Source organism: Euleptes europaea, chromosome 9 (assembly GCF_029931775.1).
Source record: "Euleptes europaea isolate rEulEur1 chromosome 9, rEulEur1.hap1, whole genome shotgun sequence".
NCBI classification, from domain to species: Eukaryota; Metazoa; Chordata; class Lepidosauria; order Squamata; family Sphaerodactylidae; genus Euleptes; species Euleptes europaea.
Window position 1 is genome coordinate 63,419,555 of NC_079320.1, and position 26,486 is coordinate 63,446,040.

The following is a 26,486-nucleotide window of genomic DNA, read 5'->3' on the forward strand; positions in this document are numbered from 1 at the left end:
GATACGGGGAGGAAGATCTTGTTGCACTTAATCAATAAAGCTCATTTGAACTTCTGGAAATGAAACTCTTGTATAGAAGAAGTGCTACGGGATACCAATGAACACGGCAGTGAACATGAATTAATCTGAGTGCACTTTTCATAGGAACATTGTCTGAAACAAAATAATGGGATTGACCGTTGAAAGCAGAAAGGACATAACAACATCTCCTGTATCAAGGGAACAAAATCCCCCTGTTCTCTGACCTCAGACCTATGACATAAGTAAATAGGAGAAAGAATAAATCTCTAAAGTATCTGATTTGATGACTGAGGTTAAATAATTTGGATGGGGTTCTTTCTACATGCAGAACACATGGGTAATATAAATTACTTGTCATGTTTCATGCTCTTTATGAAAGGAGGTCTAATAAACATGAATGTCAAGTGCAGTACTATTGACTTGATTATAGCGGTTTTGTTTACAGGAAGCACAACGTTGCTTCTCCCTTAGGGATTTTAAAATAGAAGCCCTTGTTCATGTCACCAGCCTGTGGCCTGGTGGTCAGTACTGGTGTACCTTCAAAATCATTGCAAAGACAAAAAGAAGAAGAGTTGGTTTTTAGACCCCGATTTTCTCTACCTTTTAAGGAGAATCAAACCGGCTTACAATCACCTTCCCTTCCTCTCCCCACAACAGACACCTTGTGAGGTAGGTGAGGCTGAGAGAGCTCTAAGAGAATTGTGACTAGCCCAAGATCACCCAGCTGGCTTTGTGTGTGTGTGTGTGTGTTAAGTGCCGTCAAGTCACTTTCGACTCATGGAGACCCTATGAATCAAAGTCCTCCAAAATGTCCTATCTTTGACAGTCTTGCTCAGATCTTGCAAATTGAGGGCTGTGGCTTCCTTTATTGAGTCAATCTATCTCTGGTTGGGTCTTCCTCTTTTCCTGTTGCCCTCAACTTTTCCTAGCATGATTGTCTTTTCCAGTGACTCTTGTCTTCTCATAATGTGACCAAAATACGGTAGCTTCAGTTTGGTCATTTTAGCTTCTAGGGTCAGTTTAGGCTTGATTTGATCTATAACCCACTGATTTGTTTTTTTGGCAGTCCACGGTATCCGTAATACTCTCCTCCAACACCACATTTCAAAGGAATCGACTTTCTTCCTATCAGCTTTCTTCAATGTCCAGCTTTCACACCCATACATAGTAATAGGGAATGTGATGGCATGAATTAACTTAATCTTGGTGGCCAGTGACACACCCTTACACTTCAGAATCTTTTGGTTCATGGTTACCCTTCCCAGTCTCATGTGTAGGAGTGGGGAAACCAACCCAATTCTCCAGATTAGAGTCCATCGCTCTTAACCACTACTCCCCATGGGCTCAAAGAGGTCTATTCCAGAAACATCCGAGAAATTGGGAAAATCTCATAAGTGCTTTTTTTGTTGTTGCTGTAATTCATAAGCAAGCTACATTTTAGATGGTTAATTCCAACAAACTCACCTTTCTTACCACACCTGCCAGCTAGTCAATCACGGGAGAATTTATCTTGACTGCCTGTTTAGCTCCTGCTTCCTAGTCTCTCTTTTTCTCTCTCCAACCACCTCCTTCCTGATGTATGCATTTGTCTGTGGCAAAACGTCATTGCTGCAACCCTAATTTGACATGTTCATGTTGCTGTTAGGCAGCTATCCATACGTTTCTTATTTCATGAAGCCACCAAAGCAGCACCCAAGGGGTCCAAACAGAAAAGTTGGGAAAGTGTGCAAACGGAAAAAAAATAAGTTGTAGGCGCTTCAGATGCTAAAATACAGGGGCTTTCCAGACAGTTTAGCTACCAGCAATTGATCGCAGAAGGCTTCTACAGTATTTTTCATGAACTATTCTAAGGTTAAAAAAAAAAAAACACAGCACACGACTATTTATTTATTTGAAGATGCATATCCACACCCGTCTGTAAAACCCAGGCAGAGTATTACAATAAAATCCAATTTGCGCAACAACCCACTAATCATAAGACACCAATCTTATAAAATTGGAAGAAACTGATACAAGGGCAAGTTCCGGTATACCTACCACCAAGAATTCTTTTTTATCCACCATCTCATTTCCATCTGTATCAAACATGTTGAAAGCTATTCTAAAACCAGCATGTGGCTCTGCCAAGGAATAAAGGAAAAGATATGATGAATTTTTTTTAAAACATGTACACCGAGGGCCAAAGTAGACATGAAGGCAGCAGTTCCATATCTTTAAACATGGAATTGCTCCTATCGGGATGAAAGAGGGGCGGAGGTTTGATTTCTAATCAAAAAAGAGCCATGTTAGTGAACTGCCCCCACATCTGCTACTTATCTTTCCACAGCGCCGCAACCATTTTTCATGCAGCCAAGGTTACTGCCCGCTGAACTCAGCTGAGAAGAAAACACTCAGGGAAAAGAAGATGTATGTAGATAAGCTATGGATGGAGAGGCAGTATGCACACCTTATCCATGTGCCAGTTGTGTTGTTACAGTCAGACCTCTGCCACCCACCTCCTATGTGACTGAGGCAGTTTACTGATACCCTACCTCTCCATATGAATATTTGCAAGGCAACTTATAAGAAAAAGAGTGCAATCCTGAAGGGGAGGTAGATCTGCAGTGGCCAAGAACAGCGGAGCCACGCCTCCTCCTCAAAGGCTTCCCGGTCGCCACGGACACAAAAAAAAACCTTTTAAAAAGTAAAATTTAAAGAAAAGGGGGAAAAGTCCCCATTGTATACAGCGAGGCTGAGCCACCAAAAATGGTGGCGCAGCAACACCATTGTGTTAGGGGGCGTTCCCAGCGCGACCGGGGTTAGGAAGCTGCCTAATGGCAGCTCTGCCCCCTAGAATGCCCCAGGAATGCCTCCTGAGACGCCGGCACAGGGACTTGTGCCAGGAGAACGCTGGTACGGGGCTGCACTGCCACCACGGTCCAGGAGGGCCAGCGTATGTGGCCCTATGCTGGTGTCCGTGCCACTATGCACGGTGCAAGTGGCATGGATACCGGCATAGGGGTCACGTCGGCTCCTAAGAACATTCGCCCCCCCTTTCAGGATTGCACTGTAAGAATGTAAACACCCCCCCCGATAGTAGAACAATAAAACAGCAGCAGCGATAGAAAAAATGCAGTAAAACAATTTAAAAGAGCATCAGATGTAGATCAATGAGTGGTTAATTGAACTATCACAACTATGTCTAATTTGGACTGGATTGGAATAAGACACACTAGTGGCCACAGCAAAGCAGTGGGGAAACAGGACAGCCTACAGTTATACCACGCCAGCTCAGTGGTTTCTCATCAGTTCTATTTTTCAAAATATTATACTGTAAGGAAATACTTTTCAACAACATATACATTTTATGAATAGGTAGCATAAGGAGAAATTTACCAATATTGTCGAAAAGCTCTTTCATCATTAAGAAAATATAATGTAATAAAAATACTTCCCCTTTATCTTCCTCCATCTTGCTATAAATTTGTACACTCTTTTGTATTTAAAATTCTAATCTTACTAGAATATTCCAAACTGTAATTTCAATTCTGTTTTCTATCATTATAATAGATATAACAGTTACATACCGTATATACTCGAGTATAAGCCGAGTTTTTTAGTCATGATTTTTGGCTTAAAAACTCACCTTGGCTTATACTCGGGTCAATACGGTAATTCGCCTGCCGGGCCCTCTCCCAGCGCACTCCCGCCGGCCAGCTGATGGGCGGGCTGTACCGCCTTCTCCTCCCCCCCACCCGATCGCGCCTTCTGCGCAGCGGCGGTGGCGGCTTCTTCACCCCCACCCCACCCCACCCCGCCTTCTGCTGGGCGGCGGCGGTTTCTTCCCCCCCAACCTCCCCCACCCCACCTGGGCCAGTCCTCCCGCTTGCCAGCTGACCCTGTGGGGCCTCCTGCGCGCAGGGAGGGGGCCGCTGCTGCCTGCCTGTGTGCCTGGAGCCCAGTCAGGTAAGCCTGCGGGGGGGGAGGGGGTGCATTTCCCCCTCGACTTATATGTGGGTGCCTAATTTTTCCCCATTTTTGGGGTGAAATTAGGCACCTCGGCTTATACTCAGGTCGGCTTATACCCGAGTATATACGTATTATCTTTTAACTTAAAATAATAGTAGAAAGGTTATTTTCAAAAATTGTCATTAAAGTAAAAGGATTAGATCAATAATGTTTATCATCAGTTCTTATGACATTGCCTGTTGATAGGCTGGGTTCTGGTGGGTCCCTGGGCTGGCGTGCAGTGGAGGTAGAACCTTTCAGCAGAAATCTCAGGAATTTCCACCATTAGGCATCAGGCTGGTGGTCCCAGGCAAAATGGGCAGCAAGGGAGTACCTGCATTTCCCTCAAAATAATAAGCATGGGCTTTGTAGTACTTCTTCTAGGATATCCATCTAAGTACACTTTGTTATTCAATTATTCCATTAAGATTTCAACAGGGGAAGACAAAGAACCAATTACAAATTATGAAATGTTCCTATTCCCCACAATCTTGACACAAGCTTCAATAAACATAACATCATTTGATATGCAGCAATTTATGCAACTTTTTTTTACTCTGAATACTTACTTGTTAAGATAGATAACAAGAACAGATACTCCGTATAAGAAATCACACCTGAAAAAAGTAAGTCAGCAAGTTAACTGATTTTTCTTCAGTCATTAAATATTAATCCTTAATTACTGAAAGCATACTAATGGTATAATTGATAGTTTGCTTAAAGGTAATAAAAAGGACTACAAAATAAGAGTCCAGCTACAGATCAATGGCCATATAACTTCCAACAGAAATGTGGGCATAGTACTGTTTCCATTGGAGAGCCAGTGTGGTGTAGTGGTTAAGAGTGGTGGACTGTAATATGGAGAACCGGGTTTGATTCCCCACTCCTCCACATGAGCGGTGGACTCTAATCTGATGAACCGGGTTGGTTTCCCTGCTCCTCCACATGAAGCCAGCTGGGTGACTTTGGGCTAGTCACAGTTCTCTTAGAGCCCTCTCAGCCCCACCTACCTCACAAGGTGTCTGTTGTGGGGAGAGGAAGGGAAGGAGATTGTAAGCCAGTTTGATTCTCCTTAATAGGTAGAGAAAGTCGTCATACAAAACTAACTCTTCTTCTATCTGAAAAGGCACTGTGTGCACCACATTGTATTCACACAAAAAAAATTTCTATCAAGGCCGGGGGGGGGTTATAACCACTAAAGTTGTAACCCTATTAATGTTATTGTAGAAATCTTACCCCTTCACTGAAATTTGTGTCAAATACTGGTGTACAGATCATATGCTAAGTGCCTAGCAGTCTAGTTTTAAGACATGCTTCTGTGACAAATACTACAAATACCTTCTTGCGGAACGCAATACTTTACGAGCAGTGATATTTGTAAACAAATGCCTTTCCCATATTTTCTCATGAGAATCTTTTAGTGTCTATTATACACACCTTTTATTCAAAATTCCTGAATAGAAACACATTCCCAATTTGTGAAACATTAACACCAGGTTTCAAGCTGTGAAGCCACAGCTTACTGCTTTAGATATTTTGAGCTACAGAAATTCATGGCACAGGACAATATTACAAAGTTTCCATCTTTTCTCCTCTATAACACAACCAGGACTGGCACTTTTTTTTTTTTGCCCGTCTACCCATAGAATCCAAGATTTTAAGGTTTTGCATTCCATGTTTCAGTCACATAACCTAAATCAGTCGTCTTCCCATTTTACTTAACTCATCACATTTCTTTCATGTGCAATGACATTTCTTCAAGTCATTTGTCTACAAAATACTCATAAAAGGGCTGATAAGTCACAGAAAAAAAGATACAAGAAATCTTTATGCAGACAAGTTAACCTCATAATCTTTAGCTTTAAGACTGGTGTTTTAGCACTACTCTCTATGCTGTGAAGCAAAGGAATAAAAAGGCAGCTCTCATGAAATAAAATTGCTACCTAGAAAATCTTGAATGCGTTCCTGTCTTTGTCTATACTACAACATGCATCTTATAGATCGACAGTTCTGGACGACTGCTCTCAGTGTTATGGGAGAGAGATTCTGGAGGTACTGCCCTGCAGCACATAAAAATCTTAAGTCTGTGTGTATTTGCTTGTTACAGATTCAGGTTGCCTTTCCAGATTGACCTCTGACAGACTCACTTCAGTCTTCCGCTCAATTCAGCCTGGTGAACTATGCCTGCATTTTTGAGGAACAGGTATCTGAGTAATGTGTAGGGGTCAGGGAAGATTAATGTGTTAGAAGGGGATAAAACTATGGCTTTAGATATAGGTTCTAGTTTTGACAGTATATTCAGCACAAAAGGCTTACCCAACTAGTATAATAGAACTTCCTGAAACAGTAAAAGGCAATCTAACTTTTATGCTAAAGTCTAAAACAAGAATCCTTCATTTTTTTTTGGTTTCTGAGAGTCAAAAATTACACACACATATTTTCAAACATTTCTCTGATACCGTGTGAGAAAGTAATTCCGGGTAGGTAAGAAAGGTTAAGTTTCACGCTAGGGTCTCTAGGTATAATATTCCTGATAAGAGACAAAGCCTCTTGCAGATTTGTGGGCTCCTCTTTTCCTCACATTTCTTTTCCCTTTCACTTTGCATAGCTTTGCTGCAGGAGTACATTACAAACTGATGTTAATAATAATCATGGTTAGCTTAAAACAGAGTTTGCACAACCATTTCTAACCACGGATGTGAATTCTGATTTGAAGAAGAGTTGGTTTTTAGTTGTCAATTTTCTCTACCACTTCAGGAAGAATCAAACTGGCTTAAAATCACCCCTTCCCCTCTCCACAACAGACACCCTGTGAGGTATGTGGGGCTAAGAGAGCTCTAAGAGAGCTGTGACTAGCCCAAGGTCACCCAGCTGGCTTCATGTGTAGGAGTGGGGAAACCAACCCGGTTCACCAGATTAGCGTCCGCCACTCATGTGGAGGAGTGGGGAATCAAAACCGGTTCTCCAGATTAGAGTCCACCAAATCACCACTCTTAACCACTACACCACGCTGGCTCTCTCTTTGAAAGTATCCGTGGTTAGCATTAACATAAGGAGAACTGTAATTTTGCAACATGGTTGACTCCAGAAAGGGATTCATTCGTGTGTAAGACGATAGGGAGGAAGGGTACAAGCAGGCCATAGTTATGTTACTTGGAATGTTGCTACTGCACCATACCTATGATAATCAGAAGGAGATTAAAGTGACAGAAGGGGGGGGGAGAATTCAACTAAAATGGATAGTCCCATTTCCAGAATCGAAAGGATTTACAGCAAAAATATTACACAAAACAAATACCTTTCTCCTGAAGATTCCGAAAGAGCTTTGACGACCCTTTCCAAACTGGTGGAGTTTCTACAAGTATTTGATTCATTTCCTGAAAAATATTAATTAAAAAAGATGACAATAGCTATATAATATTCAGTGAGATTAAAGGTGGGTAGGAGATCAGGACAACTATAACAGAAGTCAGATTAACTCTAACCATATAAAATGGCTGAAATGAACACTTCAAAAACCTGCAAACCTTCCATCACTCCTGCCAACAGTAAATGCGACAATCCTATGACTAGCAGTAGGGCGCCAAATCAAAACCATCCACTGACAAAACAGAGCAGGGGTCCCCAACCCATTTTGAGCCTGGGGGCACCTTTGCAACTCTGCCTTTTTAAATGAACCCTTTTTTTGCTTTAAAATAGTTTCTTTTATACAAACAGCATATCTTCAGTCAAGCTAGTGCATATCCTTGTGCCCTGGTGGCAGCTGCCGTCGAAGCAACGGTTTAAAAAATCTGCACAGCCGATCAGATCAGCAGCTAATGAGAAACTATGCTGGGTAAAAGCCCCGTCCATTTTCTAACAAACAAACAAACAAACAAAAAAACCACTTGGCGGCATCAGGAAAGGTGTCAGTGGGCTGCACACTGGAGACTCTTGAGGCAGAGGTTGTTGTGTACTTGGGGGTACCTGTACTAATTCCCTACCGTACAAAAGGGACCTGAAACTCACCTGTTTTGAAAGGGACCTCAATTGTTTTGTCTCTAAAATGAAGAGAAAAATAACTATTTATACAGAAATCTTCAATGGTATGCTCTTACAGGTCAATTTCATGATCAGCATTGCAATTTATCTTTTAGCATCTCAGTCCTCAAAATCAGCAAAAAACTTAGTTTTAAACCAATTTAGGCTTCATTCATACACACATGGTACTCAGTAAGACATACTTCTGTGAATATTTTGGTCTGACTATTAGTCTGTTGGATATCATTTGAACTAACAGTCCTATGGATGTCTATCTGAAACTAATGCATACTTTAATTACAAACTACATGGCAATATACTCTTCACAGAAAGGAGCATGTCTATTTTTTAGCTTCACTTCATATGACGCATGCCAGAGAAAAGTGACTGCCAACTACTGCAGATTTTATTCACTGATTCCCAGGTTCACTATGAAGTCTGTCCATGTGGATATATATCTGGGAACAGCTTGGATTGCTCACAGAAATGCATGATGCGAATTACAAAAAGAATCACTAATTGGAACACAGCTTACTTAAAAGTACACAGCTCAAAACTGAAGTTTTCAAAAGTTAAAATCTATGTTAAAATCCAATCCATTGCACAAAGGCAGAAGAATGCAGAGTTTAGCATTCGTATGCCATAGAAAATGAGGCTGTTACTGCCACAGTAAAGGAAGTGACACGCCTGAACCGTGGTCTTGCAATCAGCCAGCAATACAGTTATTACACCTTGAAGCTGTGTCCAATATTTACCTGGGTACTTTTACTTTTAGGGAATGTGTTTCTCAGAAGCCCAGGGCCCTGATTCAGATTAAACCCAGCACAGGGGGGAGGGGCCTCAATGTTCCTCTTGGAGGGCTGTATGTGTACTGATGGACATGTGTAGAGCCCTAGTGGGGCAAATAGCAGCCCCTGAATCTGTTTGGGGTCCAGAAAATGGTGAAGGGAGGCCCTTCCCCCTAAGCTGTGGCTTCGATTCAAATTTGGGCCTTGGGTTCCTGGGAAACGAGTTGATGTGTCAGGTCAGGGGAACACAAAGTCAGGTCAGGGGAACACAGACGCTACATGTTAAGAATTGTGATGTGTAGTCTGGCCTTGAGAGGAAACAGCATGAGGGCTAAATGTGGTATGAAGAGGGAGGCCGAGTCATTTCTGCCCTTATATTGCTGAACCCTTTTCTTTGCATCTGACAATGTTGTACAAGCAGGACAAACTAATCTTAAACCCAATTTTACAGTTTGTGATGCTATGAAATACATATATCTTCACAATACCAAAACAATTATGCCAGTATCACACATAAAGCTATGAAAGTGTATCTATGATTGCAGGGAATGGAAATGGCAGAAATGTATGTACGAGCATAATAATTTATTTAGCAATTTAGATAAGGATTTTACAGAGCTAATCTAAGCGAGCCTCACAGGAATCATGAAACAAATATCATTTCTATTTTACATAATCCTTCTTGATTAATCAGGGCTCACTAGCTTAAACTTTAAGCACTCCTTAAAGTTTTTGTATGATGTATGACAGCTTAACTGAGCCCACATAAAGGGGCAGGTTGTAAATTAAATAAAGTGGATGTGCGGCATTTAATGAACATATGTAGTAGCAGCCACACTGGTGTGCAAGGGGGTGGAAACTATACTTACGTTTTGGTTCATCATTTGTTACAGACTGAATGAAATCATGTGGTGTCATAAACATCTGCCCTTCAAATTCTAAACTTGCAAACACCCGAAACCGCTGTTCCCGGGATGTTGCATACAGACCTAAATCTTCATAATCTGGTATGCTTTTTGTGCCCTGTTAAAAGACCAAACAGAAACATAAATAAAAAGAGTATAAGCTGCTGATTTATAATGACTGTGGTTCTTCTTTTACCTCTCCCCTTCAAACTTCTCCTGTCTCACACTCAAAATTGGCTCACCTTCTCTTCACCTCCAGTGCCCCAACCTGCTTCTTCAACCACAGAATTCTTCCTTCTCTCCCTCTTTCATATTACGTGTAGTCTATTTAGCTTCAAGAAACACATGCCAGTTATCTATATGTATTGTTTTACAGCATACCCTTCCTTTGTGACAAAAGATATTAGGTGTCACCTATCATTATGGATGCGTAGTTCAGCTACCTTTTTAAAGAGCCATCGGTACACCCGTCTTGTTGGCCAGAAAAGAACTTAAAAGAAAGTAGCCTATAGACTGACTATAAAGAAGCGTCTGAAATAGGAAAGAACTTGCTCCCACCAAGTATCAGAATTAGGGCTGCTATGAATGCATGCTGCTTGGGAACAGAGATGGCAAAAGTGTGCCCAAGTCATGCACATTCAAACATTTTTTTTGTGTGTGAAACAGAATGGAAATCACACCCCACAGACCATGCAATGAGATCCAGGAAAGGACAAAAGCATTGGTGAGGTAATGGGTAAGAGTCAATAAGTGTTCGATTTCTATTCTTACTTTTGGAGATTATCTGATCCAAATCTCTTAGTAATTAGCGGCAAACCTCAAAAACTTTCATGAAAGCGTATCCCTATCAAAAGATTTTAAGACCTTTGTTTCCTAATCTTCTTGGCAATCTTACAGTGATCTTGTATCATGTTATAGCTCAGCACCTTTACAAAACTGGACATAGCCATTTCTCTCGAGCGCACTGTCACGAATCTCTGATTAAAGCCATTATGTTGTTGTTATGAACAGCAGATCTTAGTTCACCTGTATAAGCCTTTAGAACTAGGTTGCTTAACAGGATTCTCCAAAAAAACAATGTAGCATAGCTCTGCAACTACAGCCATTTCTTTCAAAATTAACCTCTCTTTAAAACAAGAAGGGCCCAAAATAAAAAGCTTTGAAACGAATGCATCCACGGTAAAGAAATTTCCACCTATGTAATTATCATTATAAGGTAAGGGTATTCAGACAAAATCAAGCCACTTTCCCCTGACCAATCCCATTGAAACTCATGGGAGCTTCTTGAATAGACTGTTTAAAGATTGTACCTTGGAAAGTTCTCCAGTGTATAAACTAGTATCAGCAACTGTATCTTCAGCTAATGTGCTCTTCCAGTCAAGTGGTAACTATTATTTAGATCAGGGGTGTTGACAGGGTTTCAACCTCCAGGTGGTGGCTGGAGATCTCCTGCTATTACAACTGATCTCCATGAAATAGAAATCACTTCCCCTGGAGAAAATGGCCGCTTTGGCAACTGGACTCTATGGCACTGAAGCCCCTCCCCTCTCCAAATACCTCAAACTCCACCCCCCAAAAAAATCTCCAGGTATTTCTCAACCTGGAGTTGGCAACCCTAGGTGTCGAACTTATTTGTTATGAGGGCTGGATATGACATAAATGTCACTTGGTCAGGCCAAGCCAAACTCACAGTTTATCTACTCTTCCAGCAGCAGCTGGTTCAAGTTGGGAACCAAGTGCCAACCACAAGCCCCACCTGGAAGGAGCTGTGCCCGCTTTCCTGACATGTGGTAGGTACCACATTGGGGAATGGTGCTCAGAACAGCAACAAGTGGCATGCCAAAGACCCACATGAGGCTCCTGAGTCATTGAATATCACTGGTCCAAATAATATACTTTCTTTCGTTTACTATAGAATTGGTTTTCTACTTTCAATGTCTAGTTTTCCTTCCTGGCAAAAATTAAAGATACACGTCCTATGGTAGCACAGTGTGTAGCAGTTGGCCACTCTTTCTCAAGTAGTGGATAACCCTGCCAATTTTTGTTATAGAAAATGAAGATGATTGTGGTTGTGTGTTAAGTGCGTCAAGTCACTTCTGACTTATGGAGACCCTATGAATGAATGACCTCCAAAACATCCTATCATGAACAGCCTTGCTCAGGTCTTGCAAACTGAAAGCCAGGGCTTCCTTGATTGAGTCAATCCATCTCATGTTGGGTCTTCCTCTTTTCCTGCAGCCTTCAAACTTTTCTAGCATTCTTATCTATTCCACTGACTCTTGTCTTCGCATGATGTCACCAAAGTACAATAGCCTCAATTCAGTCATTTTACTTTCTAAGGAGAGTTCAGGCTTGATTTGATCTAGAACCCATTTATTTATCTTTTTGGTGGTCCATGGTATCCGTAAAATTCCCCTCCAGCACTGCTTTTCAAATGAATCAATTTTCTTCCCGTCACCTTTCTTCACAGTCCAACCTTCACACCCATATTCTTAAAATTTTATATGCTGACCAATTTATAAATTATGTATTTTGTGTTGTTCATTTTGTAAAGGAAATTTAGGTTTCATAGGAAAGTACTCCATACATTTCATCTTTCCATTTATGTCAGGACAAACGGGATTCCTCAACCCCTGCTTTAAAATTTCTGGAAATTTTACATTTCTAGGTACTGCTGGAATAGCTAAAGACTGAGCTGGAAATCAGATTTTAATGCTTGTAAAATATAAGCAATACTAATTGTGTTTTTACTGGTCATGGGATTCATCCTAGGGATTTCCTAATTAGACCTACTATATAGGTAGACTAAGTAGCTGCCTGGTGGGGCAGGCTCCAAGCTAAAAGAGAGCATGTTTCTAAGAACTGATATGGATGGTTCTCTGGGGAAAGTGAATTGACGATTCACAAACATCTTTTGCAATAATGCAGGAGATTCTGGGATGTACATTAAAGATTGCACAGAATTATGGCTGTGATGCATAGTTAATTTGTTACATTAATAGATTAAAATCTTCTCATCAAATAAAAACGATACACACAAATCAGGCAGCAAATTTTTTTTAAAGCGAATTATTTTTATTTACTTACAAAAACTGTAAGTGGCGAGCAGTATTTTAGAAGACATACCATATGTCATCTAAAATGCTTTTACTGTATAACAAATTTTTATTTTAGTATATTTCTCACCTGCCTTTCTCAAGGCGGATTACAGAAACAATTTAAAAAATAAAATCACATTAAAGGCCTTCATATGACATAAACATCCCACATTTATAATAACACTCCCTAAACAACTGTCTTACATAATCATTGGAATAAAACAATGTGGGAGTCTTCCCAGCAACGTCAGGTAAGCCATTCCACCAAGTAGGAGCTACTACAGAGAATGCTTTGAGTATGGGCAGATACCAATTTTTCTCAATGGCTCCCTCAGAAGGCCTTGCTCAGAGGAATGAAGCATATGAGGAGAGGCAGTCCAGCATTTCTGAAGTTTCAGGCCATGAAGGGCTTTAAAGGAAATAATCTGCACCTTGAATCAAGCCCTGAAACTAATCAGCAATAAATGGTATAGACTGTAAGATAAGTAGGATGTGTTCAGCCAGCGTGGTGTAGTGGTTAAGAGCGGTGGTTTGGAGCAGTGGACTCTGATCTGGAGAACTGGGTTTGATTCCCCTCTCCTCCACATGAGCGGTGGAGGCTAATCTGGTGAACTGGATTTGTTTCCCCACTCCTACACATGAAGCCAGCTGGGTGACCTTGGGCAAGTTACAGCTCTGCTAGAGCTCTCTCAGCCCCACCTACCTCACAGGGTGTCTGTTGTGGGGAAGGGAAGGTGATTGTAAGCCGGTTTGAGTCTCCCTTAAGTGGTAGAGAAAGTCAGCATATAAAAATCAACTCTTCCTCTTCTTCATTTTGCCTTGCTCTCAACAGTAAGCAATATGCACCAATCGATATTTCTGAGTTGTCTTCAAGGGCAGTCCCATGTGACAACAGCCTAGCCTCAAGGTTACCATGGCATGGATCCACATGGCCAAATCGGCTGGGTAGTGACTGAATCTCCATGCTCACTGGAAAAGGCATTTGTCACTGCTGAATTCACCTACTTCTCCAGCAATAATGGAGTCGTTGGAAAGGGCCCATTTGCCTTTAGTCACCTGACCACAGGTGCCAGGCTATATATTTTAAAGTAACATTTAAACTACTGCTTTGTCTCATTTTTAGATATTGTTCTGTCTTTGGCCGCTAGGGTCTGAGTCATTAAATTCTATTCAAATGCTAAAACAACAACAACAACTCTTCAGGAGCAGGGATCTGCACAGCAGCTGGAGAATGGATCTGTTTTTTAGAGAAGCACAGATGCTGAGGTCAGAATCTGAGTTCAGCTGGTTTTAGATTCACAGGGACAGCAGAAGTACACTGGCCATGTGAAATGGTTGAAGCAAGCCTCTCTGTTTAGCCCAGGAATTAAACATCCTGGAGAGCAAGCCAGGGCCTGATACAGCCCCAATCGTGCAAAGCACTATATATGCTCAGGCAGTGAGCTGGCTCTGTAGGTGGAATATGAGCCAGCAGCTTAGCGTTTTATCAATACTGAGCTGCGTCCTCATGGGCCTACCATTTCTGCAGCTCTTGCTGGATGGGGGGGGGGGGGCAACCTGGAGAACTGATGGTCTGGGAACTAGCCCTGAATGGCATGGGGCTAGTTTCCCCAGGGTCTGTAGCACTGGCAGCATTGGCCGGAGCTGAGCCTTCAGAGGCACATCCTTCAACTGAGGCCCTGGATCCAGGGGCTATGGGTCTGGGGAGGGCCTGGTGGTGTTAGGTATCCCCAGGGCCTACAGATCTCCCCCCAGAGTGGTTCCTAGCTCATCCTGATTGTCCTTGGATGAGGAGTTGGGATCTGAGTCCAGGAGAGGTTGTGCAGTTATAACTATTCGAAAGTATTGCACGCTGTATAAAATTTAAGAAACCAAGTAAGATTTTTTTACATATCTGTAATATGTCTGTTACTAGATTGAACAAATCTAAATTCTGTGCTTATAAAGTATAATGACAGTGTTAGAAACTCTTCATTTTACCAAAGTACCATGTAAAACAACAGCCTTGCCTCATTACAGTTAAATTCCGGTAAAGCATGACATCATTCAATTCTTAGGATTTTTTTTTAAGGAAGAAGAAACAAATGGTTCATTGCCAAGAGTTGGTTTCATGTTTCCTTAAGGCCAGCAATCTAAAAGCTTCCTCTTTAAAGTTTAAAAAAAAAAGTGATTTTCCCATGGAGAAAAGGCTGAACACCAGATAAAAGATCTACTGCATGCAAACTGATGCCAAGATGCCCCAAAGATGTAACTCCACAATTATATTCATTATCAATAGTCAAACAACATCGGCTTTTTAATCCCTCAACAAGCACCAGCAAAGGATTGTATCAAAAGTTTTACAATCCAAAATCAATCACTTCATCATGCATTATGTCTACACTGGAACAATAATTCAACTGAGGTTCTGATTAAATCACTGGGAACCACAAAAAACTGAATGCATTATGACCAAAGGATGTACCAGCTGCAGCTATAGCTTGGCACTCCATTTCAGACAAAAATGTTACTGCATAGATCCAAACTGTAGGGCACACAGAATTATAGTCCAACAGTGAAGAGTCAGCTGAATTTTACACTTCAACCAAGAATTTAAGCACTAACTCTACAACACATTTTCATCAAGAGTCTATTGGAAGTGAAAGACACAGCATATTCAACCTTCATGCCAAATTCACATCACTTTTATCTAAGAAGAGTCTTGTATGAGATTTTAATTTAAAACGAGCAATTTTCACATTCCTTGATGCCAAGTAAGGTTGTTTGAAATTAATGTGATTTTGTACAAGTGAAGGAAAATAAAACAGTTTTAAAACTTGTGTTTTACTTAACCCCAGGCAAACATAATATGCTCCCAAGTAGATAAAAGTGGTATAATTTTGTTTGCTTGCTGGGTGGCCAAGAGGTTAAACATCAAATTCTTAGTGTGGGAAAATCCCAAAGCAGCCAGAACTATTTCAGTGCTTAGAAAACTCTGGAGTCTATAGAGTACCCAGCAGTCCTGCTATTTGATCCTCCTTAGCGCTTAAGATTTCACATAAATATTCTGAAACAGGGCAAGTAGGAATGAATAAAAACTTTAAGTTTGCTGCTGTGATTTGAAAAAGAGCCAACTAGCTTTAAGCTGATCTTCACCTCAGCTTCACTCAAACATACTGTTTTCTCTCCCACTCCCTAGCTTCCAAATCCCCACTGCTCTCTTATCTGCTGTTTTCCAACTGCCTCTCCCCAATGTACTGTCAGCTCTTATTGGTCACTCTTAGAGAGAGGTGGAACTCAACCTGTTCATCACAATGTAATATTAAAGAATGCTGCTAGAAACCAAACAGTGCTTTAAGACATCAGGTACACTTTTGATCCTCTATACCAGTGATGGCGAACCTTTTAGAGACCGAGTGCCCAAACTGCAACCCAAAACCCACTTATTTATCGCCAAGTGCCAATACAGCAATTTAACCTGAATACTGGACATTATTGCTCGGGTTGCCAGGTCTCCAGCCACCACCTGGAGGTTGGCAGCCCTAGTAGGGGAAGGGGGAGGGATGGAGAAAGGAAGGAACTGGGAGAGGAAAGAGAATGAAGGAACTGGGGAAGGAAGGAAGGAAGAAAGGGGGGAGGGACAGAGAAAGAAAGAAAGAAAGAAAGAAAGAAAGAAAGAAAGAAAGAAAGAAAGAAAGAAAGAAAGAAAGAGAGAAAGAAAGAAAGAGAAAGAGAGAGAGAAAGAAAGAAAGAGAGAAAGAGAGAGAGGGAGAGGGAGACGGAGAGAAAGAGAGAGAAAGAGAGAGAGAGGGGGAGAGAGAGGGGGAGAGAGAGGGGGGGGAGAGGGGAAGAGAGGTGGGAAGGAACTGGAAAAGGAAAGAGAAGGAAGGAACTGGGGAAGAAAGGATGTAAGGAGGGAAGGAAGTGTCCTGGGTCGGGCCTCAAGCCCCACCCAGGACTTGCTCCAGGATGCACAACTGAAGTTCTCCCCCCTCCCTTACCGGCAGCTCTGGGGAGGCGGCGAGGCGACGGCGCGGGACGGCGGAGACGTTGGGCCCCGGCGCGGCAGCATTGGGCACCTGCTGTCGGGGGCAGGGGAGGAGGGCGGCGAGAGCAAGGGCGAGCGCGCCAACACTTGCGACCCCGCCAGCCTGCGGGCGACCTTAGGGGGCGGGGAGGGAGAAGGCAGAGGCCACGCAGCCACGCCTAAGCCGGAGGACTCGAGGGTGGCTCCGGCTACCCCACAAGCTTACCGCAAGAGTCAGGGACGAGCGCGAACGGGGGAGAGGGGGAGGACGGCGGGAGATGGCAGGCCTTTCTCCGGCGGATGCGCGGCTGTTGAGGGGCCGCCTGGCCCTCCGCGAGCGCCCGGAGGAGGAGGCAGGTGAAAACGGCAGGGGGAGAGGCGCCTGAGGAGGAGGACGAAGGCGGCGGCAGCCTGGAGCTGGACTGCTGGGAGCCGCCTGAGGGGGACAAGGAGGAGGAAGGCGGTGAGGAGGAGCTGCTGCTGGAGCCTAGAGGAGGAGGCCCCGCCTCGTTGCTGCTGGCCTCCCCGCCGCCTATCAGCTGTTGCGGGGCAAGAGGGGGGGAAGAGGAAGAAGCCAGCCGGGTGCGTGCGAGGCAGGAAGCTGACTCGCTGACGCACGCACGGTGGGGGGAGCTCAGCTGAGAGAGGGAGGGGCACAGACGACCCAGGAGGCCTTTTGGAGATCACCCACGCGTGCCGGCAAAGAGGGCTACGCGTGCCGGAAGTGGCACGCGTGCCATAGGTTCGCCAACACGGCTCTATACGCTTCCCCTTTTTGTACAAATGTATTTCCTTTAAAATGTCAAGAAATGTTGCATCTTCTGCATTGTGGTTTTGTTTTGGCCGTCAAGTCACATCTGACTTATGGTGACCCTGTAGAGGTTTCAAGGCAAGAGACGTCCAATGGTGGTTTGCCATTGCCTGCCTCCATGCCACAACCCTGGTATTTCTTGGAGGTCTCCCATCCCAATACTAGCCAGGGCCAACCCTGGAGGTTACCGCACTTGTATTCCCAGCAATGTATTAAGAGTTTGAAAATGTTATAAAAAATACTGTTTGCACTTTCTATGTATTCCCACTGATGTATTAAGAGTTTGAAAACGTTATAAAAAATACTGTTCGCACTTTGTTTGGCCCCTTTAGCTGTGAAGACGTCTTCCAACCATTTATAAGCCATGGTATCCAAAAACCCTTTTAAAGCGATGTTTTTTAGATTTTCAAACTCTTAATACATCGCTGGGAATACAAAGTGTGGTGACCCACCCCACCCCCCCGCTTAGCTTCCGAGATCTGACCAGATCGGGCTAGCCTGGGCTATCCATTGTTCACATTGTTTTTTAGAGGAGAGCGTTCTTTTTTCTATCCAATAAATAAATTTTTCTATCCAATAAATAAATTTCATTCTAATGGCAGTAAACGTTATGTTGATACAAGGCACAGTAGAGCCTTCGGGGGCAAAAGTTCAATTTCATAAACCTTGCACTATTCATTGATCAGGTTTACTCAAACAAAATATATTTGTTCACAAAGCAACTTAAACTACTGCCCAAAATCCACTTGATCAGTTAGGGGTTTTTGTCAACCGCTCTCAATCCCGGAAGTCCTTAAAACTGATCCGAAGAGTCTGTGTTTGTTTCTACAACTTCACTAGAAAAACATAAAAGTAACAAAATAAGTTCATCCTCCTAACATAAATCATGAGATACTATATGGATTTACAGCGGAATCTGCCACTAATACCATGTCACAGACCAGCCATTATAGCTATGATCTTTATTTTGCCCCAGCACTGTTAACAAGCCTCTACAAACTCCCCCTTCCAAAGCTCCTTCATTATCTATTTGGGGTCCATGCACTTGGTAAAGGATTCAGAGTTTCTGTAAACACACATGGCAAAGGTGTCCATTACATTTTAGACCATTCTTCCTCCAAGGAGATCAGGGCAGTGTAAATAATTCTACCATTTTCCATTTTATTATCACAGCAACCCTGTGAGATAGGTTAGGCCGACAGAGAGTGAAAGGCCTCGAGCGATGCAGTGAGATGCATGTGAGGATCTGAACCCAGGTATCCCAAGTCCTGGTCCAACAATCTAACTACTGTACCATATGAGCTTTCATCTAAGAACTCACAGTAGCTTCGGACTGTGTGAAATCCTGAATGTTTGTTCTCTGTTGTTGTGAGACTAACATGGCTACTTTTCTGTGTCTCATGACACTGTACAGGTTTGAGTTTACAGTAAGAAGGCCTCTGTGATGCTGCTGCTGTATTTTCTTCTTGGTCCCCCAACCCCTGTGATACAAATGTTTAATCAAGTGAAATATAAAATGCTGTCTCAGATCGAAGGAAAACATAATATATGGGAAGTAGAAACAGCAGATGGGATGTGGAACGGTATAGTATAGCCTGATCTCATCAGATTTCAGAAGCTAAGCAGGGTTGGGATGATCACCAAGGAAGGGATGGGAGATCACCAAGGAAGACTCTGCAGAGGAAGGCACTGAAGAATCACCTCTGCTTAATCACTTGTCTTGAAAACCCTATGGGGTCTCCATGAATTTGCTGTGACTTGATGGCACTTTTACACACACAAAGTAATACTTGGATTCTGGGTTCTCTACATTCTGAAAAGAATTAACTGAAGCTGTGGGAACAGAGACACTGGGAAGTTGTGAGTGTGTTGGATTCTGATGATGTCAGGAATTGTGTGAATAGTCTCAGGAATCCAATGTACTAATATAGAAAACGGGCATTCCTGCTCAGCCTTGCCACAATGATCCCTATTCTGCCAATTGGGGGGGGGGGAGTGAAGTTGTGTTTGGGCCTGGGAAAATATCAGAGGCATCTTCTAAGGCTCCACTTTGGTCACTTCAGTACACTGTAACGTGAACAGGGAGGGACAGCACTGGGAATGTATCTTAGGAGAGAAGGCAGAGTTTGCTTCCAACCCAACATTTCTGTTTCACTAAAACTTCTTTGGAATCCTTATTTTCGATTCAAACAGAATCTGATAATACTGATTCTGGTTTGATATGTGAATCTTGATAGTAATGTAGCTCATTTTTGGTATAGTTGTAATTCATTTTTTAAAAATTTTGGTCTTTTTCATCTGTTTGCTCTTTGATTGATAATATGTCCACAGAGTTAGCAGTGTTGAAATCACCTGTACCATGCATGTGTTAAGTGGCGTCAAGTCGCTTCCGACTCATGGCGAACCTATGAATCAATGTCCTCCCAAAAGTCCTATCTTTAACAGCCCTGCTCAGGTCTTGCAAACTGAGGGCCGCGGCTTCCTTTATAGAGTCAATCCATCTCTTGTTGGGTCTTCCTCTTTTCCTGCTGCCTTCAACTTTTCCTAGCATGATTGTCTTTTCCAGTGACTCTTGTCCTCTTCTCACGATGTGACCAAAGTAAGATAGCCTCAGTTTAGTCATCTTAGATTCTAGGGTCAATTCAGGCTTGATTTGTTCTATAACCCACTGATTTGTTTTTGTTTTTTTGGCAGTCCACAGTATCCGTGGACTAATATATTTATGGTATAAAGGACCATAAAGCTGTATATAAAGGACACAATCCCTGCCTTTCTTTTATTATTATTAGTTTGTCAACTATAGAATACAACCTTTTCCCCAGATTAAGTTAGCACAGTTTAGTAATCCACATAAACCACTTCAAGACAAACCAGCAAACCATGATAAAGATCTGCAAATTTATCCAAAGCTGTGGATTAATCTGGATCATGGTATGATGGGATTTACAGATGCCTAGACTGCCGGCTGTTTGACATGCATTTCCCGATGCAAAACGGTGAACACGGTTCTTTTGACAGACAATGTCTTCACTGTTAGGTATCTGTAATGTAAACATATTAATATTTCATTATAATGCACTAGGAAACTGTAGCCATTTACAAGTTTCCAGCCTGGGTGGATGTAAATACACTAGGAAGCATTAGTGTGAATGAACTAGGAAGCTGTTGCATTCACAACTTTCCAGCCTGGGTGAATGCTTGTGCAACTCAAGCATCCTACGAAATATGCAGCTTTGCTCTGTATTTTCCTACATTGAAACAATTCTGACATGGGAAAATTATAATGCTTGAACTGACCGATATAACAAATTATGGCAACCAAGTGCCACACCAAGAACATAAAAAACAAGAGAGAGGGAAGAGAGGCAGAGAAATGACATTAAAGGCCATTGCATCTAGGGACAGGGTTCTCTTTGCTCATCTGGCCCCCTTCCCCAACAGCCGCCGTGATCAGAGACGCTGACTCAAGCAATGTGCTGGCTGCATGGCAGAGGAGGGGGGGATTACAGTGTACAGACGCCTGGCTCTGCAATATCAGCTGTTATCAGCTGGCTTTGCAATATCAACACCTTATATGTTGGTAGTGAGAGATGACAGAGAGAGATGTTGGCAGAGTGAGATGTACACCAGCGTGGTGTAGTAGTTAAGAGCGGTGGTTTGGAACGGTGGACTCTAATCTGGAGAATCTTGAAAGCAAATTTAAGATCCCCTTCATAGAAAGTACCCATACTTGCTTCAAGAGGTGGGAACGATCAAACATATGATTTTATGGTGTACTTTTTACAAGGAGGCTAGGAGTAAAATGACTGATCCTTTGCTAAAGAAATTCTCGGGAGAATCTGACAAAACCAAATTGCACCACCTATTAGCAGGCAATACGGTAATCCCCAGATCTCGAGATATGTTGCTAGATACTGCATGTTAATATGTAGGACTTGGAAATCACAGCAGTAATTTTTAAATTATTTATTTTATTAATGGTCATATTTTATTCTAATAGTGTTATCTGTTTTGTCCTTAAATCTGTCTTGTTTTTGCTGGTAAGGCTTATGGTATGTATCGCTGTATTTTTATAATGCTGGTCAAATGGCCATAATAAATGAAATGAATAGGGAAAAAATCTGGAGAACCAGGTTTGATTCCCCACTCCTCCACATGAGCAACAGACACTAATCTGGTGAACCGAGTTGGTTTCCCCACTCCTACACATGAAGCCAGCTGGGTGACCTTGGGCTAGTCATAGCTCTCTTAGTGCTCTCTCTCAGCCCTACCTACCTCATAGGGTGTCAGTTGTGGGGAGGGGGAGGGAAGGTGATTGTAAGCTGGTTTGATTCTTACTGAAGTGGTAGAGAAAGTTGGCACATAAAAACAAACTCTTCTTCTTCTTTTACAGTTTCATGGCAGACAGAAATTCAACAGGTAAACCTCACACACTGCCCCTTCCTGCTCAATTAAACACCGGATTCCTGAACACATGAAGCTGCTTTATACTGAATCAGACCCTTGGTCCATCCAAGTCAGTATTGTCTACTCAGACCGGCAGTGGCTCTCCAGGGTTTCAGGCAGAGAGAGGTCTTTCACATCACCTATCTGCCTAGTCCCTTTAACTGGAGATGCCGGGGACTGAACCTGGGACCTTCTGCACGCCAAGCAGATGCTCTACCTCTGAGCCACGGTATCTTCCCAACAACCCTCTGCATAGGTTAGGCTGAGAATATGACTGGCCAAAGGTCAGCCAGCAAGCGTCAGCAGCAGAGTACAATCAAAGTAAAAGCTCCAACCATCACACATTAGCTAATTGGGCTCCGTCCCCATGTACAATGGGGGCAGTGAAGCCTCCCCTGACCCTTATTTCAATACACATGTACAGGGAGCAATTCAATTCTGTGTCAATGGCTAAGTCAGCATTGGCTGTTACCGCACTTGTATTCCCACCGATGTATTAAGAGTTTGAAAACGTTATAAAAAATACTGTTCACACTTTGTTTGGCCCCTTTAGCTGTGAAGATGTCTTCCAACCATTTATAAGCTGTGGTATCCAAAAACCCTTTTAAAGCGATGTTTTTTTTACAACATTTTCAAACGCTTAATACATCGCTGGGAATTCAAAGTGCGCGTCTACTCAGACCGGCAGCGGCTCTCCAGGGTCTGTGGCAGAGTGAAGTCTTTCACATCACCTACCGGCCGAGTCCCTTTTGAGACAGCAGGGTAGACTTCCCCTGACTATGGAAGATCCACTGATTTAGCAATTTGCAATAATCTCTTTTCCTTTCTGTAAAATGTATTGAAATGCATTAGGACAGCCAGGGAATAGCTTGGTGATGGGCAGGATATCTCTGTGTGTCTGTGTGCTAAGGAATTGGGGCACGGAGGGTTACAATGAACCATAACAAGAACTGGGTGAAACTGTTACTATACTGCCGCCTCCATGTCTGTAGTGCTATCAGCTTTACCCTGAATGTTGATGGGTAAATATCTTCATATCTTGAATTTGGTTAAATATCCCTTCCTCAGTATGATCGGGACTCAGAGATTTTTACTCGGTAGAGTGCTCTGGGTAGCAGCTGCTCCGAATAAATAACTCGTTTTTCTTGCAAACAACGGTCTCGGGTCTCCTTCTCCCCCACGAACCTCTGGTTTACTGCATCACATTAACTGGAGACGCCGGGGATGGAACCGGGGACCTTCTGCAGGCCAAGCAGGGGCTCTACCGCTGAGCCACGCCCCCTCGCCTCCTGTCTAGCACCCTTAAAACAGCAGGAACGCTAAAACTGGTAACCGTGTCAGTACCTCGTTGCATATCAGTAATAGTAAACTTCACTCCGGACGGTGCAGCAAGCTAAAAGTTTTGTTAAGAACGCAGAACGAGTTCAGTAGGTCCATACAAACTTAAGGTCAGAATACAGATGGGGGAAATACAGGCCATCTTTATAGGGGACACACACTAGAACTGATGACAAGTAATGGCTTTGAAATGCAAAACATCAGGGTTCTTTCAAGCCGCTAGAGATGCCAGGGTTCCGGCAGAATTGACACCTTGAGAACAGATAGCAGACCTACAATAGGAAGGCTTGCTCTGAAGTGGTAGTATTAGCCCCTTTCTCACCCCACCCCCGCCCCCCAAGCACCTGCTTCCCTGCAGAGCATCCCCAGAGGCAGCCCCCCTGCCGCCCCGCCCCTGGAGGAGAAGCAGAGAGGGAGGGGCCAAGAGGCCGGCCGAGGCGGGGCGCTCTCTCTCTCTCTCTCTCTCTCTCTCGTCCACCTACCGCCGTCTCCATGGCAGCGGCCGCCACAGGGATGGGCAGCAGCCCTCGGGCCTGGGCGGCGTCGCCGGACCCCCCGACGCCCAGCGCCGGCGGCCTCCGCTCCTCGGGCCGCCCCTCGTGGAAGCGCCGCCACACGAACCAGCCCAGCGCCCCGCCGCCCGCCGCCGCCGCCGCCACGCCGCTGCCGGAGCCCCACGGCCGCCGGGCGCGTCCGGCCTCGCCGCCGAGGCCCTGGAGGCGGCAGCGCGGCCACCGCAGGAGGCCCCGCAGCGCTGCCATGCGAGCCGGCGCGGCCGAGAGCACAGCGCGCAGAGCCGCCGCCGCCAGCAAATCTCGCGAGAGCGGAGGTGTCGAGCGCGAACGTGGAGCCTCCCCAAAGTCCCGTTATTCCGCGCGCCGCTCTCCTGCCCCGGGCTTCACGCCTGTCAATCCCTACTGCAGCGCGGGATTTTTGGTATTGTTATTGTTGTTATTGCAAAAAAATAAATAAATGGACCGAGTTCATCAGTTTCGTTGAAGAAATTTCAACTGAAAAGTTTTAATTTAGTCATTAAACGTTTACTCCAACATTTCTTACTAAATATTACTAACAGTGGGTCGCCGTGTTAGCCTGCCTGCAGTAGCAGAAAAGGGCCAGAGTCCAGCAGCACCTGAAAGACTCACAAAAATATTTTCTGGTATTTGAAGAAGTGAGCTGTGGCTCACGAAAGCTCCTACCCTGCCAGAAAATATTCTTGTGAGTCTTTCAGGTGCTACTGGACTCTTGCTCTTTTCTACCACTGCAGATCTGAAGAAGTGAGCTGTGGGTCACGAAAGCTCATCCCCTGCCAGAAAATATTCTTGTTAGTCTTTCAGGGGCTACTGGACTCTCTTGCCCTTTTCTACTACTGCAGGCAGGCTAACACGGCGACCCACTGGGAATTGCTACTTTAAGGCTGCAATCCTGAAGGGAGGGGCAAAGCTCTTTAGGAGCTGGTGTGACCCCATGCCGGCGTAAATGCCCATTTAATCCATGATAAGGGGCATTTACGCCATCATGGGTGGCGTCCACGCCGGTGCCGGGATGCCATGCCACGGCTCGGGGCTTGGGCACAGGCGCTGCCTCCTGGCAGCGTTCCAGTGGCGCAAGTCCCCGCTTGGGCATCCTGGGTGGTGTTCCCAGGGCATTCCTGGGGGCAAACCACTTTCCTGACCCCTTTCACCCCAGGGACACCCCTTCTTGTAGTGGTGTCGCTACGACACTTTTTTTGGTGTCATAGCCCCGTTGAAGTCTATGGGGGCATTTTCAGCAGCTGGGAAGCCTAACTGCTCCCCCCCCCATTCAGGAATGGGCTGTAAGTTGTGAAGATATCTTATCTAAAATTAAAATGATTCCACATCTCATACCACTGCCCAATGGAAAGTATCTTAGCTTTTTTTCCAGCCTGAGGTAATCGGAAATTTTGCTGCCAGTAGCAGTAACGAAATCAGTACCCTTTTTAGGATAGAGAGTTTTTGTATATGAAATTTTTCTAATCAGACAACGCATCATGAGGGACTTTGTGTTGTGTGATTAATTCTATCTCAAGATCTTGTCCCAAAATAAAATAACTTTTGGGCATGTTCATCAGCAGTGCAGAAAATTAGCGGGGTTGCCATGGTGCTGAAATCTTTAAACACATTTTTCTTATTAGTCTCTGGGTTCAATCCAGATAGCAGGGGGAAATGCGTTCAGGACTGGGGAAAGGGAAGCAATTTCAGCAATTAACAATTGAGTAAAGGGGCAATATCCTGGCTTGGTGCCATGGTATTGCAAAGTGGCCTTTGCGTGCATTAGCTCAGCCAGGAATTCCATGGACAGTTGCAGTGAGGAAGTGGATTTTCCATTTTTTTTTTGTTTTTGATTAAAGAATGTGAAGCACAGCCCTAAGAGGTAGAGTGAAATGTCAAATCCTCTATCTCTTCCTTGATGGAGCCTATCTAACAATGTTGATGCCAGCACCGTATGAGGTTTGCCCTTCTCCCATTATATTCCATTTTTTATCCAGTTTGGGTCCTGTGTACTGGAGAAAAGCAGGGTAGAAATGTTTTAAATAAATATTCACAATAACTTCTGAGGTAGAACAGAATCATAGAATCATAGAGTTGGAAGGGACCACCAGTGTCATCAAGTCCAACCCCCTGCACAATGCAGGAAATTCACAACTACCTCCCCCCCACACCTAGTGACCAGAAGATGGCCAAGATGCCCTCCCTTTCATCATCTACCTAAGGTCACAGAATCAGCATTGCTGACAGATGGCCATCTAACCTCTTCTTAAAAACCTCCAGGGAAGGAGAGCTTACCACCTCCCGAGGAAGCCTGTTCCACTGAAGAACCGCTCTAACTGTTAGAAAATTCTTCCTAATGTCTAGACGGAAACTCTTTTGATTTAATTTCAACCCGTTGGTTCTGGTCTGACCTTGGGCAACAGAAAACAACTAGGGAACATCCTCAATATAAAAGCCCCTCAAGTACTTGAACATGGTTATCATATCCCCTCTCAGTCTTCTCCTCTTCAGGCTAAACATACCCAGCTCCTTCAACCTTTCCTCATAGGACGGT

General features: G+C 43.8%; 1 protein-coding gene across 1 annotated transcript in view; it reads right to left on the reverse strand.

Moving 5' to 3' along the window:
* Positions 1-24,181, reverse strand: part of MICU3 (mitochondrial calcium uptake family member 3) — a 45,205-nt gene extending 21,024 nt beyond the window's left edge. Inside the window, exons 1-6 of the mRNA XM_056855077.1 lie at positions 23,903-24,181; positions 9,686-9,839; positions 8,017-8,048; positions 7,307-7,385; positions 4,578-4,625; positions 2,059-2,141 (exon numbers count right to left, since the gene is read on the reverse strand). Coding sequence (XP_056711055.1) covers positions 2,059-2,141; positions 4,578-4,625; positions 7,307-7,385; positions 8,017-8,048; positions 9,686-9,839; positions 23,903-24,181 — 675 coding nt within the window. The remainder of the gene's footprint in view (positions 1-2,058; positions 2,142-4,577; positions 4,626-7,306; positions 7,386-8,016; positions 8,049-9,685; positions 9,840-23,902) is intronic.
* Between the last annotated feature and the right edge of the window lie 2,305 nt (positions 24,182-26,486).